The sequence below is a fragment of the Henckelia pumila genome, chromosome 3 (assembly GCF_033568475.1).
Source record: "Henckelia pumila isolate YLH828 chromosome 3, ASM3356847v2, whole genome shotgun sequence".
NCBI classification, from domain to species: Eukaryota; Viridiplantae; Streptophyta; class Magnoliopsida; order Lamiales; family Gesneriaceae; genus Henckelia; species Henckelia pumila.
Genome location: NC_133122.1, coordinates 145558322 through 145575589, shown reverse-complemented (window position 1 = coordinate 145575589; position 17268 = coordinate 145558322). Strand labels below are relative to the sequence as shown.

Sequence of the window (17268 nt, the reverse complement as noted above, 5' to 3'; positions counted from 1 at the left end):
ATGTTCATTTATAATTTAACTTCACTGTTTATTTATTTCTATATATATAAAATTCTAAATACATAAACAAACAATTTATTAATAAATAATCATTATAATTAAAGCGTGCGGGACTACATGCTATTAACACTAGCATGAATAAGAATATAAGATTACAAAGCTTATGAATCGTTAAGCAAAATAAATCAGGCTTTAATTCGACTTGAATGTATATTGAATTCGGTTAAAGATATTCTCGAATTTAATTTCGATACAAATCACATAACATTCGAATCATTTGCACAAATGTTTTTTTTAATCTTAATTTTTACAAATGTTAAATTCCAAGTTTGTGGACAATGAGATATGCTTTGAACATTCAGATGTATCTTTTGAAAAATGATACTCATGTTTAATGATCACAATTCACAAGGCACGAGTTCAAAAGATATACTATTTCGTTTGTATCTTGGATTTAAAAGTTACGATTAAAAATATGAATTTAAGGGAGTGTTTGTAAGAAATCATGTTTTGTAGAAATAATTAAATTTATTTATTTGTAGGTTTCTAAAACAACACGAGATGATCAGCTTTGAGTTTTTCGTAAAAATTTAGCCAAGTAGAAGCAAAAAGTGATATTTAGTAATTTAAAAATTCTAAAAAATAGATAAAACATGATAAACAATGACAAAAATTTAAAATTCTTATGAAACGATCTCACGAAAATAAGGATTTGAGAGTATTTTTGTAAAATTAATTAAGTACCAAATTGCTTAGAAATTATTTATATAATGTTTTCAATCTCTAAAAAAAATAATTATAGATGTTTTCTTAACAAATTTGAAAACATTATATAATAATTTTTTTCTAAGTTGCAAATGCTGATTGATTTTTTAATTAAATAGTAAAATTATCTTCGAATATAAATCAATTAAACTAATTAAAAAAGTAGATATCTTGTGAGACGAGTCAACCATTACTATATTTACAATAAAATATAATATTTTTGTCATAAAAATTAATATTTTTTGATGAACGACCTAAATAAAAAAATTCATCTGAAAAAAATTGACCCGTAAAACCACCTCATTTAAAATTTTAAGTTAAAAATACTTTAGTAGTTGCACCCAATTTTGATCGGTCGGTTAGACCGGAAACCGATCACAAGTTTGGTCTGTTTCACCCTCAAAAACCATTTTAACGATCAAATCGATCAAAACCAGTCAACCGATCGGACCGATCAATAAATCGAAAATGGGTTCAACAATATTTATTTAGTTTTCAAAATTTAGTAAATATATATATATTTTTTGTGTGTTTATGTATATTTTTTAGATTTTTAAAATTTGATTAAATACTTTATCAATTATATTATATTATATAAATAGTTTTTCAATCTGATCGTTCAATTAAATAGATTCGACCGATTGAACTTTTATCTGATTTGAACGTTTATTTTAAAATAAACTAATTGGATCATCGATTTCGAACATAAAAACATTGGTTACATCGTGCTACTATAAATTACGGCGGTAATAAAATCCACGTGATTTCTCTCTCCTCCACGTTTGCATGCCATCCCAAATCCCCATGGTTGCCAGGCAGATTGAGTCGTGTAGCTAGTTGTACTGTACAACTCGTCAATGCATCGTTTTCTTTTAGATTTCCAGGATTCCCTTAATAATAATAATGGTAATAATACTATATCACCTAACGAACAATAAACCCTCTTCGCTGTGTGTGGCTTCTGTTTCCTGCCCGTAAAAAATTTCCTCGATTTCTCTTTCCGAACAATAATTTTGAGGAGCTTCGATTCGGTTGATGAGAATTGAGATTGGATCTGATGGAAAGGATCATCGGAGGCAAATTCAAGCTCGGCCGTAAGATCGGTAGTGGATCCTTCGGTGAAATCTTTCTCGGTGAGGTTTCTTTTGCATTTCTATATCATACTTCTGTCCGTTACTTTAGGTTTGCCATTTTTTTTATTTGTATGATTTTTCTGACTTTTTTTTTTCTCTATGCAGCTACGCATATCGATAGTTTTGAGATCGTCGCTGTGAAAATCGTAAGTTCGGAAATTATGTATTTCCTCCCTCATTAGCTAATGAAACTGATGGATTCTATTTCTGCGTATCTGGTTGTTATATTCCGTACATTTTTGCTTTATAATTTGATGAGAGATGGAATAGAAGTGTAAAATTGCATGCGGCGGAGTGGATCTCTTGTTGTTTAATTATATTATTTTCATGAAATAGAAGTGCTAATTAGACTAAAGCTACTGTAATTTAGGTTCATTGCTATTTTGTGTGCTTGTAATTAGGTTAAGGCTTCATCGATTTGGTGTCACATCAATTTGTGTTAAAGGAGTATTGTTCTTGGCAAAGTCGTGTTCCTCAGTTCGAGTCCAAGTCATCTCAATTAATTTGTCTTAAAGGAGTATCAGATCAGGTTCCTCATGCCCATTTGCTTCGAAGCCATGACCACGTTGCACATGAATTGATCTGTTATACTATGTCAAATTGACTAAATGCTGGATTGTTAAAAAATTGGTTTGTTTTATTTGGAAGGTCCTGTTTCCACAAATGGAACAATTGGGTCTTTTTGTTTATTTGTTGAAGATAAGATTTGAAGTCAATGTAATATTGAATGCTGATAAAAAAATTTTGCTATTTGTTTTTATTTTCAGGAAAATAATAAAACCAAGCACCCTCAACTTCTTTATGAGGCCAAGTTATACAACATTCTTCAAGGAGGAAGTATGTACTATTGAATCCCAAGGGATTCAGTTTGCAATTGGCACGTGTTTTTCAAATCCATGAATTGTGTGAATGACATAATAGATTGATGATTGGTTCACTCCAATAAAATTCACATGTAATTCGCCTATAGGGAGAAGTAATTGTGTGCTTTGTAAGAACATTTATTGCTTTACTAAAAAGAAACAAGGTCACCGAATGACATTCATTATTGTTGTCAAGCTTGGCTTAAGCAGTCCTTCCACGCTATCTATATAAAACAAAAAAAGGAAGTCAAAACTTTTCATATGAGCACCAAAAATCTCACACGTTATCAGTTATTAGTTGTAATTACGACGATAATTTTGAAATGGAAATGACAGCTAATTTATTGCGTCATTTGCAGAAGAAAATTTTAAATTCAAAGATATCTGTTAACTAGTCATTGAGGGAATCTTATTTTGATTTGATGTTTGAGATAAAGGAAATATATCAGAAGTTACTGTGCGAATATGTTAAATTGAGCTTTATTTTGTGTATTTCATTCGATATCCACCAATTTGTTTGCTTGTCATCAACACTCACATAGATGATAGCGTCTCCTTGAGATTTATTTATGTGTCTAGGCATGATCTTGCTTCCAATAAACATGTTTGGTTTGGGCATGCCGAGCGAGCATGATGTATTTAAATTTTCGAACTGCTGCTTCATTATTTGTCTGTAACATATTTCCATTTCCCTCTTTTTAGGCGGCATACCAGGTACAAAGTGGTCTGGTGTGGACGGGGATGACAATGTTCTTGTCCTTGATTTGCTCGGTCCAAGCCTTGAGGATCTCTTTGTGTATTGTGGTCGGAAATTATCATTGAAGACCGTCTTGATGTTGGCTGATCAAATGGTAAGTTAAAAAGATAAATGATACTTTGTTGTATCCTTTTCTGTGGTCACAAATTGTTTTGGTATTCTGATTTGGAATTTTTCTCCTCTTTTTTTTTTTTTTGCATCTACAGATCACTCGAATAGAATTTGTGCATTCTAAAGGGTTTTTACATCGGGATATTAAACCTGATAACTTTCTGATGGGTCTTGGTCGAAAAGCAAATCAGGTATGGCATTTTTATGTTACCATTTCTTATGATCTTTCTTGCCCTTCATCTCTTGTCCTTTTTTGTAATTCTTATTCCGTTACCGCACTTCATAGGTTTATATTATTGATTTCGGTCTCGCTAAAAGATATCGAGATTCAAGTACAAACCGGCACATTCCATACAGGTTACATTTTTCACTCTTTGGATTGTGAAGCCATTGGTAAAAATTGTTCCATTTTGGTTAATGTTTATCATAAATTCTCATGAATGTAATTGATGTGGTTTAAGCTTGGGGATTTAAGTCCTGAGAAACCTCATGTCCCACCGATTGAGTAATTGGTTTGCCTGAGGTTGGCCACACCTCATTTGATATCTTACTTGGTTCATTTCTTATATACTTCATTTTTTTTTTATTTTTTTGGGAATTAAAATTATTGATATATTTTGTTTCACCATTTGGATCCTTTTTCTGATTTGTTTCAGTGTTTTCATGTCACTCCACTTATGAGCGGCGGTCTATCTCAGGTTTATTGATCTTCATTATTGTCTTTTACTTTGAACTTTACAGGGAGAATAAGAATTTGACGGGAACCGCGCGGTATGCAAGTTGTAATACACATCTTGGGATCGGTAAGGCTAGGAGAAGACTTTCTTTTGTTTGGTTTATTTCAGTAAAAGAGTGACGTGATGGGATCTGAACTCCCATTTTATTTATTTTGTAGAGCAAAGTCGTCGAGATGATTTAGAGTCCCTTGGATATGTACTTCTGTATTTCTTGAGAGGAAGGTCTGCTTGTTCTTTTCTCCTTCACTATTTTGAATATGCTTTCCATTGTTTAAGGATGTGATCATTACTTGTACATTTTTTGACCAACCAAGTTTCTTCTTCTAGCCTTCCATGGCAGGGACTGAAAGCTGCTACGAAGAAGCAAAAATATGACAAAATTTGTGAGAAAAAGCTGTCGACTCCCATTGAGGTGGATACATTCGTCTATAATCATATTTCTAGTCTTTTTTTTAAAAAAAAATTTATTTTTCTATATTTTGTTGTTCATCAATTATGTCTTGAAGGTTTTGTGCAAGTCTCATCCTGTGGAATTTGCATCCTACTTCCATTATTGTCATTCGTTGACATTTGACCAACGGCCTGATTATGGATTTTTGAAACGCCTGTTTCGTGAACTGTTCACCCGTGAAGGTTAGGGCCATTGGCCTTATTCCAGGTTTACGTAGATATTGTGATCCATAAAAGTCCATGTGGGTGATAAATCAATCCCTTGGATACTGTAAATTGATTTGGAGAACTGAAGTTTGGAATTGATTTGTGGATTGTCCCCATTTCTTTTATTGCTTGAAGTATTGATTTGTTTTTTTGCCATCTTGCAGGGTATGAATTTGATTACATATTTGACTGGACTATTCTGAAATATCAGCAGGCACAAACAAGTAAAACCCAGCAGCAGGTAGCATTGTTTTCCTTGTTAGTTTATTTCATTTCCTAATTCAACATGCTTCATGGCTTACTTGGAAAGATTACTATAAAAAATATTCATTTGCTTCTAGAGTTGGTATGCATAATATTCGAACATTCGTTGCTTGATTTTCACAGCCAATTTCTGGTGAGGGTAGTCGAGCAACTCCAATGGACATGGAAAAGCATCGAGGTTAGAATTTTTTATACTCACATAGATTTCGTCAATAAATGGGAACTTATGGATACATCTTGTTCCTGGTTGAAAATGATGTTCTCTATTCAGTTATTTGAAGGTTGTTCATGTGCATTGAAACAGTCTCTTCACTAGCTGGTGTGGAGATGAAGCTTTTGTTTTTTGGATAGGAAACGAGATTATATTATATATATGGTGTAGAGATGAAGCTATTATTATTATTTTCAAGTAATGGAGTTATGCATTGGAATTTATTTACTCTCTAAGCTAAATATTCGAGCATATTTTTTGTCATATGGTTTTCAGAGCTGCGAGCATGTCTGACCAAGGTTGAAATTGAAATGAGGCATGAAAAATGAATTAAGAATAAGGATTTTGTGAGATTGCTAATTTTGGAATCTTTTGTGTTATATTTTTGCAGATAATAATGCATCGTTTTCGGCTGAATTGGGTGATCGTATGAGGTCGAATAATGCTGCTACCAATCCTGGTGTTCACGTGCAATTTAGATCACCAGCAAATCGAAATCTTACCCATGGGATCCCTTTGGATAGAAATGTATGCAACCTTTTTGGTTAGAGAAAGTGAAACAAGCGCGTCCCTTCTGCATTTTTATTCTATTTTCTTTCTTTAAGAATAAATTGTTTGTTTTTGTTATAATGTGTTCATAACATTTGATTTGTGTTTGTTATTGCTTGGGGCAGCCATATCATATTTTTCCTGTTCTAGTTAACTAGAGACATGATGTACTTTCTTTTGTAGGTGCTAAGCGGTGCGCCACAGTTGACACCTACTTCATTCACTCCTGCTGTTGTGGCAAAAGGGAATGCCTCGAAACCTAATTTATCAACCGAAGCAAATGCTACACATGAAAATGGTGATAGCAGTGGTCCTTCAAGTAGTTGGATTTCTTCCCTCCGCCGGATTTCTTCTTCCAAATGATTTATACGGTACTCATCCACTCAAGCTTTTATCTTCCTCTTTCTCCCTCAACCACCTGCCATTTCCACCTCTCCTTTTCTATATGTAGCATTTTTTCCCCTTCAGCGCGCAATTTATGATGCATCTTTGTGAACCATTTTCTGTTGTTTAGATACTCCCTGTTTGTGTTTTCCAGGTAAACATCTTGTCAAAAGTACTGCACATATGCTATGCATTTCAAGTTAATTCCCCAGCTTGTGTGAAATGGTTGAGGTTGTAATGAGTAATGGATGGGATGACCATTGTATAAAGACTTCATTTCCATTTTAGTGGAATATGGTAATGTTCAATTACATAGGAGCTGGTGTGCCGTTAAAGTTCAATGCACTATTCTTTTTGTGGTGTGAAGCTCATGTTAGATGTCTTAATTTAGATCATCAGCATACACTTCGGCTGTTGCGTGCATAGGTAGCATTCTGTTTCTCCTACACTGAAGCAACTATTTGGTTGCTGCTGTTTTGATTTTTTTGTTCAGTAAGAGGAATGAAATGTTAATCAGTGATAAGTCATTCTGTCTCACTTGTCCATATGGTGGCTGTTGAAATCATTGTACATGTGCACAGCATTTTGATGCTATGTTTTAACTTTAACACCTTTGGATTCTGAATCTGTGCACCCGGTGTTGTCATGAGAATGCCTGGTGATGAAATAATTGTCAAATTTTGTGCCTTGTTCAACTTTTTCTATTTTAGGGCAAAAACCTCTTCTGTGGACTGTTTCTTTTTTTTTTTTTTTTTGGGATCATAATTTTGACATGGGTCCTTTCTTGGTTCGCTCAAGCATGTTACTGGCGCTTGGAATCTTAGTTCTCTTTTGCCTTTCTGCCATGGTTAAGGAGAAAATGCCTTTATCTTTGATCCCTCGGTCCCTCTCCTTCTTTATCGTCACATAGATCATAATGTCCGTAACTCTCACCATGTTGAATTTAATTTGTTCTCCGAACTGTTATCTTGCTCCATCTGCTTAACTACAGTTAATTATGAATCTTGCTTGTGCTGTTTTTTTAGTTATTCTTTGGGGTTGGGGTGAATCCTCTTGTAAATTAACCTATTTATGTTTCTGCTTCTGTTTATTCTATGTTGGGATCTTTTTATTTATTAAAGAAACTATTTTTGTTATCATTTTTATGTATCCTAGGCTTCTAGCTTTGTTAACCAGACCGAATTATCCGTGTTTCTTATATTTGGGTACTTGCCTGGTAAATGTGACCAATGTTTTTTACTCTTGTTGCTGACTAATAGAAATATCGAGTAAAGATGCGTCAAAAGATGATGCTTCTACAATTGTACCATATCTCACGATTTTGCCAAGGGTACCGTGTAAACTGTATCGGCATATCAAAAATTTAAAACTCATTAGTTTTTTAGACTTTTCATCCCCAATTATAAACACAAAAAATACAACTTTTGGTGGTCAGATTACTCAATGACACATTCTTTCATTTTAATGTACTACTTTTATTTATAATTTTGCACTTATATATTTAACTAAATATATATTTATGATAATAGTTTATATGCATTTATAATAATAGTTTTTATTCATATAATTTTCATCACCTGCATCTTAGGATGCAGGATTTTTCGTGTGCGACCACTAAAATCCGGTATCGGGTTTTAGTATTTTTTTTTTTACGCTAAAACCCGGTACTTAGTGGTCGCACACGAAAAATCCTGCAACCTAGGATGCAGGTGATCATTATTGTTTATTCATATACGTAATTAATTAATTAATTAATTAATTAATTAATTAATCATATATATCAATTTTTTAAATAATTTAATAAAATTATAAAAAGTAAAAAAAAAAAAAATACTAAAACGAGGATATTATCGAAAATTTTATTTAGAATTTCAATAAAAAAAATATAATAAGAAAAATTACAGACAATTCATAAAATAAAACATACAAATAATTAATTGTTGGCGTAAGCACTTTTATACGTGTTCGATTAAGTCGGATCGAAGTTAGTGATGTAATTTTCTATCACGTAGGTCGCTATTTCTCATGATATATTCATTAAATTCTTCTGTCGCACTGTGGATTATCTCTGGAGACGTATCATCAATGTGTTAATCCGATCAATTGGGTGATGTATCTCGCTCGTCCTCAACAATCATCCTATGCAACATAATACACGTATTTACTATATCATTCAAGTTATTCTTTTACCAAAATCTCCCTGGACCTCTGATTATTGCCAAACGAGATTGTAGAACCCCGATGCCCACCTGACATTCTTTCGTAAGCCTCCTGCATTTCCTTAAACTTCTTTCTCTTAGGGTCTTGAAGGCACGAAAAGCTCTTGGCAAACGCTGCCCACTTCGGATAGATTCCACGTGTTAAGTAATATCCTTGTGTATATTGCGTGTCATTTACCGTAAAGTTTATCTCAGGTGCATTTCCTTGCAGTACGTCGTTGAACAAATGTGATTGGTTAAGCATGTTGATATCATTATTTGATCCCGCGACATCAAAAAAGCATGTCAAATCCACAATTCTGCAGACGCGATCGCTTCAAGCATTATTGTGGGGACTCCATGGTCACCTCATGTAAATTGACATTTCCAAGCAAACAAACAGTTTTTCCATTCTCAGCATGCAATCAAGGATGCTCAACATGTCAAAGAATCCATGTCTTTGCAGGTGCATTTCAAGCAAACGATCACGAATCGACAAAAGTTGAACAAGCAATCGATGGCCGTTGTTTCAGCAACCCATAAGTACTCATCATAATGATATGCAAGGCTTCCATATACTAGTTGACAGATAGAAACCGTGCATTTTTTGAAATGGTGAGAAGTCTTTTCTTGACGTTGCATCGACTCCCCAGTGACAATATGTACCACGACTTTCCAATGCATTGACTACGCGCAAGAATAACTCTCTTTGCATCTGAAAACATCGGCGGTATACCTCGTTGCTCCATACGATTGTTCTGTGAAATAACCATTCACAAGACGAGCATGTAGCGGCTTCGCGGTCTCGTTTCACATATTTTCTCCTCTTTAATTCACTAAAAGAATTTTTTACTGCCCTAAAAAGCATTCGTTGTTGCTGGAGTATTCGTTCGTATGTGTCATCGTTTATCGATACTTCAAAGAAGTCGTCACTATCGGTGATGGGGGAATGAAATTGTGACCCGCAAACATTTTTTTTTTATATACGAACGTACCAATGTTTTGTAGTGTAAGAATATGAAGTCTACCCTTGATTATATAACATATTCTTTAACAACTAGTTTGTACCGTATACTTTATAACGTCTACTTTGTTACGTCTATCTATTATTATCCTCAGTAATAGTGAATGATACAGTAAGGTCGTAAGTGACGATTCAATGTCAATGTCAGATTCAAATTGATTTCTCTGAACAAACAATAGTTTTAACCAACTATGAGATTTAAATTATTAACATGCACTCAATTATTATAGTCTGTCAGTTTTGGATGCCTTTTTTTATGCACAAAGTAAATTTAACGATTATATGTCTTTATAACTTCTACTTTATTACGTCTATCTATTATTGTGCTCAATAATATTGAAGGGTAGAGTAAGATGGTAAGTGACGATTCAATGTCAATGTCAAATTCAAATTGATTTCTATGAATAAACAATAGTTGTAACCAACTTTGAGATTTAAATTATTAGCATGCACTCAATTATTATATTATATGTTAGTTTCAGATGCTTTTTTTCTATGAACAAAGTAAATTTAATGATTATATGTTTTTATAACGTATGTTAGTCTATCTATTATTTTTCTCAATAATAGTGAAGGGTATGGTAAGGTACTATGTGAAAATTCAATGTCGATGTCAGATTCAAATTGATTTCAAATCGTCATATTCAAATTGAATTCAATGTTTATGTGACAATTCACTGTGATCAAATTCAAATTGATTTATCTGAACAAAAAATAGTTGTAACCAACTATGAAATTTAAATTATTAGCATTCGCTCAATTATTATATTCTATGTCGGTTCCAGATTCTTTTTTTAAAATTTTAATTTTATGAACAAAGTAATTTTAATGATTATATCTCTTTCATTTTAAAATATTCGAAATAAAATTAGAACAATGAAATCTACAGGAAAATACATTACAAGAATCTAGAACATAATATTACATGAACTGATAATTAAAAGCACAAACAACAATGTACAAGCAAATAAAAAACACAAATAACAAAAAATAGCAAGAAGATAAAAGGTACAAAATATGTGCTACTAAGGATAGTATATTGCACACAACACATACAGTAAAACACCCAACAAGCTTCAAGTTTCAACTTTAAAAAAATCGTATTTTTTTAAAATAAAAATGCTCTTGTATATAAATATTAATAAATACCTTTTAAATTTGATATAGAGTATTATGTTATATTTTAAAAATTCTGAAATTTAGTAAAAAAAAATATAGAATTAAAATAATGTGTTACTAGGAGGGATAGAATGCACGTATAGTGAAACATAAAACAAGCTTCAAGTTTCAACTTTAAAAAAACTAAAAATTAGAAAGTGAAAAAAAATTGTGGTAGAAAGCAGGACTCTCATTTTAATTTTCTGTCTTTATTTTTAATTTTACTTATATATTTAACTAAATAAATATTTATAAAAAAAATTTTAATTTATATAATATTAATTAATCATATATAAATTTTTTAATAATTTAATAAAATTTTTAAAATATTAAAAAAATATTAAGACGATGGCTAAACAAACGAGATAATTCACTCTAAAAAAACAAGATAATTTCACAAATTTGTACCTAAGTTTTTTAAAAAAACAAATAATATATTATGATTGATCTACCCAGGAAAAATAATTATTACATCTCAACAATCTTTCTACCAATTATCTGCAATCAATGAAAATCGAATCCATAACTCTGATACCGAATGAAAGACCTAAATTTTGTCCTTTATTAAAATTTATAGTTGAATGAACAGAAACAATTATTGCACGTGCATCCAATAATTTATATAACAACAAAACAAATTACATCTCTTACAAACATTTAGAAATTAAACATGTGTAGCTTAGCTTGTTCACAAACTCTACCAAGCAATCACTTATTTTTGTAACACACATTCGCATAGAAGCATTGATACACCAATCATACGTACGATTGGTTCATACAACAAATTCTCGATGTGACATAGACTAAACGTGTTATCATCATATCACTTCCCAATGTGATGAGTCTCAATGTCTTTTGTGACGTCGATGAAGTAGGATAGCAACGAGATCGGATGCTCGACGTCATCACTGAGCATCTCATACTCCAAAGTCCATGTTATGAGTTCAATGTCACCTTTGTTTTCCGCATGAAAGGTTATCAGGAATGCTTTATATTTCTCCATCAAGTCTCCTTCAAGCATCTTGAATTCCATCAACTTTTTCTCCTCGTCGATGTTTTGAATTACTTGTTTGGCAGTCCTCTCTTTCCCATCTATGTAATAATGTTCACAAATTTATAATATTCAAGATCGAACAAATCAGGAAAAAATCAAATTTTAATCAATTATTATATATACATGCATGCAACTAGCTCAGACTAGCTATATTAATTGCAAGTTTGCAACCACCTGTTAATAAATAATATGATGTATTTTTTTAAAAATAATTTTGTATTTCCACAAGTTGATATTATTGCGATCTGACTTATTCACGTGCCACACAAATAATTTTCATATTGGATACCAATGCAATTGATTTTGGCAGGGCCATTCGATGCACCATTCGGGTAGTTACTCAGAAGGATAACATCTAATTAATATCTATTTTTAAAATTACATCATATTAAATTAATACTCATTAAATAAGGTTAATTAACCGAGAATTTTTTTAATAAAATTAGTTTTTTCAATTTTTTTTTAATTTGTGTGAAAACACAAATGGACCAAAAATATATGCAAAAATAGAGTATTAAAAGAATAAATAAATTTAAAACAAATATCATTTCTACGAATTTCAAGATTTTTTATTTGATAATTGAATGGGATACATGGTCTCAGAACGTGGAACAAGTTGCCCGCAACGGATTTCAAGAAATTGAATACACAACTTATATAATTCGGAAACTTGTTTTTTGCAAATTTAATCTCCTTCAGGATATCTCTTCTGTTTTTTGGTTTAAATTTTTTTTTTTTAAAAACGAAAAGAAATTAAACCATATTCGATTCCAGCTGAAACTATAATTTATATCCAGTCGGATCTATAACGAAATAGCCTAGGATTCAACAGTTGCACACTTAATTAGAATTCTTGGAAAAGGGGCGAATCAATAAAAATAATTGGGATTAATAATACATTTTTAGGAAATAATGTTTAAAATTGTAATTTTTTATATTGAATAAATCTATTTGAGATTAATAATAAATGTTTCATATAGTTAGCTACACTCCAATTATATATATATATATATATATATATATATATATATATATATATTTTGTAACATCTAAAAATAAGTGATTATATTTTTTTTTTAGTTTATAAACACTATTTAAAACATCTAAAAACAATTTACTTCGCAAAAATAAAAAAGTAAAACATCTATTACTATATATTAATTACGCTTAATATATAGTGAATGAGCACCGGCCCTATGCTAATAGAATGAAGTCATGGTATAATTTTTTTCCTTAAAATCATATAAAATACCATCCATCTTATCAAAATAAACACGATTTTACAGTATTATCTCTCACTAATAAATCTCTTTTCATCATATTTATTATCTTCTATCATTTCAATTTCAAAAGTTGATTCAATCATTTCAACTTAAAAAAATCGATACTTAACATTTTAATTTTTTTTAAAAAAAAACATTTTTTCACATGAAATCGTGTATGCCATGACTCGCTAGTATATATATATATATATATATATATATATATATATATATATATATATATATATATAATTAAGCAAAGTACATATATTTGTAGAAAAGTAGGCTCACCATGAGTATACCTCCAGCTGATGATGGAACCAACCTTCCCAAATTCACCCTCATGCAGATCGCAGCCTTGAACTTTGTCGGGGCTAGCCGTCGAAATGTGCTGCGGCCTTTGCTTGAAAAGATCGTGGAACACATCTCCGCCCGCCTTGAATTCCGTCGCAGCGACTAGCTTACCGATCAAACCCATCGCTAGCTATAATATTAATATCAAGAATATAATACAAACACTACTACTACTTTGGTTGAAAGATACAAGAAGGTAACTTATGCCTTCACCTTATTATATAGTATATAAATTAATTATATATGCGACCTTATATGGCTACTCGATCGCCAAGTTGCATTTAATGATATGCACGTGGTTCTGAGCAAAATACGGCTCTGATTGAGGCTAACTATATCATATTTCTCGCACTAACTTGAAAATTCATATATATATATATATATATATATATATTTTGTTGTGAAAAAGTAAAAATTTATGATAAAAAGTAAAAACTTCAAAACTCAAAATATATCAAACTCTACACTTTACAAATATTTTTCTCTCAATTCAATTGTATTTTTCATTACAAATGAAGATCTATTTATAGATCCACATTTGAGATTAGTCCAAAAATAAATACATCATCATCTACATCATCACACACTAATTTTTCACATTTTACAACTCAATATTCAACATTCAACATTCAATATTCAACATAATATTAATAATAATAATATTTTTCAACACTCCCCCTTGTGATGATGATCGTGATATGATGACTGTCTTCATTACGTGTTTTATACTGCCTCGTTAAAAACCTTACTAGGAAAAACCCAGTGGGATAAAAACCATAGTAAGGAAAAAAGAGTACAGCCACGTAAACTCCCCCTCATGTTAACATGAGTGATTCTTCAGATATTCCGCAGATTGCACATCCCAATGTTGTATATATGCTTTCTGAATATCGTCGTGGGAAGTGCCTTTGTGAAGAGATCTGATGAGTTCTCACTTGATTGAATATAACAGATATCAATATCTTTATTCTTCTCAAGCTCTTGAGTGTAGGCAAAAAACTTTGGGGGTATATGTTTTGTTCTGTCATGTTTGATGTATCCTTCTTTCATTTGAGCAATACATGCAACATTGTCTTCATACAACGTCACAGGCTTCTTGTCTACTGATAATCCACAAGAAGTTTGGATATGTTGTGTCATTGATTTTAGCCAAACACATTCATGGCTTGCTTCATGTAGCGCAATAATCTCAGCGTGATTTGATGAAGTTGTTACGAGTGTTTGTTTCTGTGAACGCCAAGAAATTGCGGTGCCTCCACGAGTAAATACATATCCGGTTTGAGAACGTGCCTTATGTGGATCAGATAAATATCCAGCATCAGCATAACCAATGATACTTTGATTGGTGTCTTTTGAGTACAAAAATCTCAAATCTGTTGTTCCTCGTAGATAACGAAATATATGTTTAATTCCATTCCAGTGCCTCTTTGTTGGATATGATCTGAATCTTGCCAATAAATTTACAGCAAAAGATATATCAGGTCTAGTGCAATTTGCAAGATACATAAGAGCATCAATGAAACTTAGATATGGTACTTCTGGACCAAGAATAACTTCATCATCTCCACATGGACGGAATGGATCCTTTTCTATGTTTAATGATCTTACAACCATTGGAGTATTTAATGGATTTGATTTATCCATATTAAAACGTTTAAGGATCTTTTCTGTATAATTTGCCTGGTGAACAAAAATTCCACATTCTTTTTGTTCGATTTGCAAACCCAGACAATACTTGGTTTTTCCAAGATCCTTCATTTCGAATTCTTCCTTCAAGTACATCATAACTTCTTGAATTTCTTTATTCGTTCCAATGATGTTTAAATCATCAACATATACAACAATAATTACACATCCGAATATTGTTTTCTTTATGAAAACACAAGGGCATATTGGATCATTTACATATCCCTTTTTCATCAAGTGCTCACTTAGCCGATTATACCACATTCGGCCGGATTACTTTAACCCATATAATGATCTTTGCAATTTTACAGAATAAAATTCTCTGGGTTTTGAACTTTGTGCTTCAGGCATCTTAAATCCTTCAGAGATTTTCATGTATATATCACTATCAAGTGATCCGTATAAGTAAGCTGTAACAACATCCATAAGACACATTTCCAAATTTTCAGACACTGCCAAACTAATCAAATCGAAACGTAATTGCATCCATAACAGGAGAATACGTTTCTTCATAATCAATTCCAGGCCTTTGAGAAAAAACTTGTGCAACAAGTCTAGCTTTATATCTGACTATTTCATTTTTCTCATTTCGCTTTCGAATAAAAACCCATTTATATCCAACAGGTTTTACACCTTCAGGTGTGAGGACTATAGGTCCAAAAACATTGCGTTTATTCAGCGAATCCAATTCAACCTGGATGGCATCTTTCCATTTGACCCAATCATGACGAGTTTTACATTCACCAAAAGATTTTGGTTCATGATCCTCATTTTCATTTACGATGTCACAAGCCACATTATAAGAAAATATCTTATCAATATATTCTATGTCTTTTCGGTTCCATATTTTTCCAGTATTAATATAATTGATAGAGATTTCACGATTCTCGTCAGTTTGTGGTTCTGACAGAATATTTTCATCATCAGGTGATTCTTCTGGAACACCATTTTCTATTTTATGATCGTCGTGTTTCTATATGCCTTTTTTTTTCCGAGAATTTTTATCCTTGGAACCGACTGGTCTTCCACGCTTCAAGCGTTTTATGACATCACGAGTGTCTTCTATTTGTTTCTTTGGAATTTCAATTCGAGCAGGGGCATTTACTGCATGTATATATGATTTTGTTACCCCTTTTGTGTCTGCAAATGCATCTGGCATTTGATTTGCAATTCTTTGTATGTGCACAATTTGCTGTACATCTTTCTCACATTGTTTGGTCCTTGGATCCAAATGTAACAATGATGGTACATACCATGTGATTTCTTTTTCGATGTGTTTCTTTTCTCCCCCTAACACTGGAAAGATTTCTTCATTAAAATGACAATCAGCAAAGCGTGCTGTAAACACATCGCCTGTCTGAGGCTCAAGATATCGAATGATTGATGGACTATCATAACCGATATAAATACCGATTTTTCTTTGTGGACCCATTTTTGATCGTTGAGGTGGTGCAATAGGCACATACACCATACATCCAAAAATTCTCAGATGAGAGATATTTGGTTCTTTACCAAATGCAAGTTGCAATGGGGAGAATTTATGATATGCACCTGGTCTGATGCGAATTAATGCCGCAACATGTAAAATTGCATGTCCCCATATAGAAATAGGGAGTTTTGTTTTCATAATCATTGGTCTAGCAATCAGTTGTAGACGTTTAATCAATGATTCAGCTAATCCATTTTGCGTATGAACATGAGCTACAAGATGTTCAACAGTGATTCCCATTGACATACAATAATCATTGAAAGTCTGGGATGTAAATTCTCCAGCATTATCAAGTCTTATTTTTTTGATTGTATAATCGGGAAATTGATTTCGCAATTTTATTATTTGAGCCATCAATCTTGCAAATGCCACATTCCGAGTTGACAATAAGCATACATGTGACCATCTGCTAGAGGCATCGATCAATACCATAAAGTATCGAAATGGTCCACATGGTGGATGAATTGACCCACAAATATCACCCTGAATACGTTCAAGAAATATGAGTGATTCAGTTTGGATTTTAGCTGGCGATGGTCTTATAATAAATTTTCCAAGAGAACATGCTTTACATTGAAACTTATTATTCTGAAAGATCTTCTGGTCTTTCAA

General features: G+C 32.1%; 2 protein-coding genes across 3 annotated transcripts; one reads left to right on the top strand and one right to left on the bottom strand.

Annotated features, from left to right (window-relative positions):
- Positions 1-1596: 1596 nt before the first annotated feature.
- On the top strand, positions 1597-6954 carry LOC140891682 (casein kinase 1-like protein 3). 2 transcript variants are annotated; one of them, XM_073300285.1, is made up of 15 exons: positions 1602-1898; positions 2004-2044; positions 2666-2735; positions 3464-3612; positions 3725-3820; positions 3916-3986; positions 4371-4432; positions 4525-4588; positions 4694-4778; positions 4873-4999; positions 5188-5264; positions 5411-5465; positions 5890-6026; positions 6231-6418; positions 6586-6954. In XM_073300285.1, exons 1-14 carry the CDS (start codon positions 1823-1825, stop codon positions 6408-6410), a joined length of 1290 nt encoding a protein of 429 aa, XP_073156386.1. In that variant the 5' UTR covers positions 1602-1822; the 3' UTR covers positions 6411-6418; positions 6586-6954. The 2 variants fall into 2 exon arrangements, with proteins under 2 accessions (XP_073156385.1, XP_073156386.1); XM_073300284.1 differs by having other exon boundaries at positions 1597-2044.
- A 4446-nt stretch (positions 6955-11400) lies between these two features.
- LOC140892808 (kirola-like) lies at positions 11401-13707 on the bottom strand. The gene is made up of 2 exons (XM_073301810.1): positions 13419-13707; positions 11401-11903 (listed from the first exon to the last, which is right to left on the bottom strand). The coding sequence occupies exons 1-2, from the start codon at positions 13603-13605 to the stop codon at positions 11635-11637; spliced, it is 456 nt and encodes a 151-aa protein (XP_073157911.1). The 5' UTR covers positions 13606-13707; the 3' UTR covers positions 11401-11634.
- Positions 13708-17268: the final 3561 nt, after the last annotated feature.

Excerpts from the sequence above, each read along its gene's own strand:
- LOC140891682 (XM_073300284.1), top strand. The coding sequence starts at position 1,823 with ATGGAAAGGATCATCGGAGGCAAATTCAAGCTCGGCCGTAAGATCGGT. Across the intron at positions 2,736-3,463 it reads CAACATTCTTCAAGGAGGAA|GCGGCATACCAGGTACAAAG; the intron begins GTATGTACTATT and ends CCCTCTTTTTAG. Across the intron at positions 4,433-4,524 it reads TAATACACATCTTGGGATCG|AGCAAAGTCGTCGAGATGAT; the intron begins GTAAGGCTAGGA and ends TTTATTTTGTAG.
- LOC140892808 (XM_073301810.1), bottom strand. The coding sequence starts at position 13,605 with ATGGGTTTGATCGGTAAGCTAGTCGCTGCGACGGAATTCAAGGCGGGC. Across the intron at positions 11,904-13,418 it reads CAGCTGGAGGTATACTCATG|ATGGGAAAGAGAGGACTGCC; the intron begins GTGAGCCTACTT and ends ATTATTACATAG.